Below are 2,992 nucleotides of genomic sequence, written 5' to 3'. Positions count from 1 at the left end.
AGGATCAAAGGTGAGGTGGAATTATGCTTGCATAAGCTCTGTACAGCTCTGTAGCTTCCATGGCATGAATTTGACACTTTGTGATGTTAAGCATGTGCCTTTAACTAATCCGGGCTGGTGTCTCGCATCTTATAGGGTCAACACACACGTACTGTTACATGTTACTGCTAAACAAGGGACAAAACATGCTCCATTTCATTTAGATTTTTCATATAAATGATGTTTTGCTGCTTATTTTAGAATCTTAGACCTAAAACTGTCCAAGGCAGCTTAAACTAAGTCTAAGTAAATTAAGTCTTCCTTTTGGGAACTTCCTGTTATTGGTTCAAACAGCAGTACATTTCTAAACAGCAATCCAGCTTTTCCTTGTGTTGCGTTGCGTTGATGTGAATCTTTCATGCTTTTTTTTTGTATATACTTTTTCTAATGGTGGATGCTAATATTAACCATGGTCAAAGTTTCAAATAAAGAGGTCAGTTTATGTACTAGTAATCCCCGTGTAGCTTGAATGTAGTCACTTTAGGTAAAGATATTCTTTTGTGAATACATTTTGAAAGCATCAGTGTATCTTAAGCCCAATACTGTTTGCTCATCTGGGTTTTATTTCCTGTAGACTCGCTGTGTGCCGAACTGGCCTCTCTCCTGCAGGAAGCCATGGACATGAAATGGCCTTTTGCACCGGAGAAGTGGCAGTATAAGCAGTCTGTCAGCGCTGCTGACAAAACCAACCTCAATGACCTCATCAGCAAACACTTGTCTCAACTACTGGTAATAATTAAACAATAGCCTATTCAGCTTGGCACCCTGTGGTGTCATTGTAAATAAAAACATAAGCACAATCCCAAACGTTGTGTTTACTGTGTCTGCCAGGATCTCCTGAAGGCCTGCATCAGAGCTGAGGAGGCACACTGTGCACTGGCAGTTGTCTTCTTAGTGGACCGTTACCTCTACTGGACTGATGATTCAAGCCGTCTGCTGAAGATTGCCAAGCTTCTCCACAGACGCTACCCCGAGACCCCCATAGCCCCCCAGCTGGTCATACGGCAGGCCAGGGTCTATTTTAACTCGGGTACAGTGCAGTGAAAGATTGGGATCGATGCTTTTAAAGTATTTTTTGTCTTCTCATCTCTGTGTGATATCAGTGACACGGGATTTGTCTAATATGGTCATTTCAGCTACGCCGTGAGCACAGAAGCTCCACCCATCAGCTCCACCCATCAGCTGCTCAAATCTTTTGTCTGCAGGGGGCAACAGATCAGTTTGGCATGTAGGGAGGGGTGAAAGAGCTAAAGCAGCTTTTTTTTCAGACAGTGCTGGACTAAGAGTGAAATAATAGCAATTTGGAGCTGGAAACGACTATATAAACTCCTGTTTGATACATGTTAGATGAGCAGTGCTATTTATTGTTTGGAGAAATTATAGTGATTGACGTAAACTCATAACCTGGAAATTGCACATGAACGGCTCTCACTCCTTAGTTATTTTTGCCACATTTCATTAAAGGGTTATTTTAAGTAAGGCTTGTGCAGACGTGGGTAAATAATCATTATCTGCCCCACAGGAAAACTGCAGAAGGCAGAGTACATCCTGAGCAGCCTGATTAACAACAGCGGGACGACAGGTAGTTTCCTGTCTGTTCCTTTTCACGGACATTTATTGAGGATTAAACTGAGTCCACAAAGTAAACAAATAATGTGCCTTTATCTTTTATGTGCAGGTCATTGGATATACCACTCTGAAAGTGACCGGGTGCTCGTGCAGGCTGTGAGTGTTCAAGTGCGTGGCACGATTTTGCAAAAGCTGGGTAAGATCACTTTTGTGACGTTAAAGATAATTGTCATTATTTTGTGATTATTTTTTATTGTCTTTGTGTTGTGTTTTAGGCCTGTGGTTAGAGGCTGCAGAGCTAATATGGGCTTCCTTGGTTGGGTACTACTCGCTTCCTCAACCTGACAAAAAGGTACCACAGACAATACTATCAGTTGGTTGCCATAGTTGGCATAGTTGGTTGAGGTTTAAATCAGGGATGTCAAACTCATTTGACATTGTGGGACACTCTGCTTTGTGTCAGCTTAAAGAAGTTTAAGTACACATTTTATCTCTGGGATATTTGAATATCAGCAAAAGAAAGGTAACTTCTACATGATGAAGAAATGCTGCTGTGTGCTTTAATTGTAAGAAATAAAAGTGTAAAATTACAGAAAAGATTCTTTTAGCTCATCGGACAAACTTTCCTGTAATTAAAAAAATGGAAAATCTTTGTTAATTGACAGAATGTGCTTTGCTTTTATTTTTACTCTGAACACACTGTAAAAATACTGCATTTCTATAGTAGATAATGATTGTGTCATTTAAATTTTTATCAGGTATTTGTTTTACTTTGGTGTTGTATTAATGGCCATGATGAAGCTGTAAAATCTATGAAAATACATTTAAAATATAAAACTTTTGTCCTCCTTCACATTTTCCAAAGCCATTCAGTGGACCAGATTGAAGTCTTTGACGCACTGATTCTGGTCCCCAGGCCTTATGTTTAATGTTTGACTATCCTGGTTTAGATGTTAGTCGGCCCAGTTTACATACTGTGATAAACCTCTGACCTGCAACTCTGTTTATTTTATAGGGTATTGGAACTTCCCTTTGTATACTGGCCAGTATATTGGTATCTATGAATAATGAGGACTTCCATGCCTTTAAGACTAATCCAGATATTGATTTTGTAAGCCCGCCTCACAATCTCCATTCATTAGTTGGTTTTTCTAAAAAAAAAATTTGCTGCATTATTTATTCTGTCCATTTTTTCAGACGTTACTTGGGGATGGAAATCATCGTCTTCTCTCAGCAGCCCAAGCTGCTAAGATGGCAGTGGTATACACTCAGTATACTTCACTGTATGTTTTGACTAATGTGGTAAGTTACTTCTACTGAATAATCTCTGTCTACTTGCCTGCAATTGACCTTTAGAGTTCTAGTTTATCAGCATAGATTACTG

At 39.5% G+C, this 2,992-nt stretch overlaps 1 protein-coding gene across 3 annotated transcripts in view; it reads left to right on the top strand.

Annotated features, from left to right (window-relative positions):
* alpk1 (alpha-kinase 1) overlaps window positions 1-2,992 on the top strand; it is a 15,671-nt gene that overhangs the window by 4,962 nt on the left and 7,717 nt on the right. For 2 of the 3 annotated variants that reach the window (XM_005741836.2, XM_005741835.2), the window contains exons 8-9: window positions 2,624-2,719; window positions 2,806-2,910. In XM_005741836.2, the coding sequence (XP_005741893.1) occupies window positions 2,624-2,719; window positions 2,806-2,910 (201 nt within the window). Of the gene's footprint in view, window positions 1-609; window positions 769-870; window positions 1,070-1,561; window positions 1,622-1,717; window positions 1,805-1,883; window positions 1,961-2,623; window positions 2,720-2,805; window positions 2,911-2,992 lie in introns of those variants that run through there. The other variant, XM_005741837.2, reaches the window with a different exon arrangement.

Source organism: Pundamilia nyererei, unplaced genomic scaffold, assembly GCF_000239375.1.
Source record: "Pundamilia nyererei isolate P.nyererei 1_Seehausen unplaced genomic scaffold, PunNye1.0 scaffold00114, whole genome shotgun sequence".
NCBI lineage: Eukaryota > Metazoa > Chordata > Actinopteri > Cichliformes > Cichlidae > Pundamilia > Pundamilia nyererei.
The sequence above is the reverse complement of the archived record's forward strand: the minus strand, read 5'-3'. Positions and strand labels throughout refer to the sequence as shown.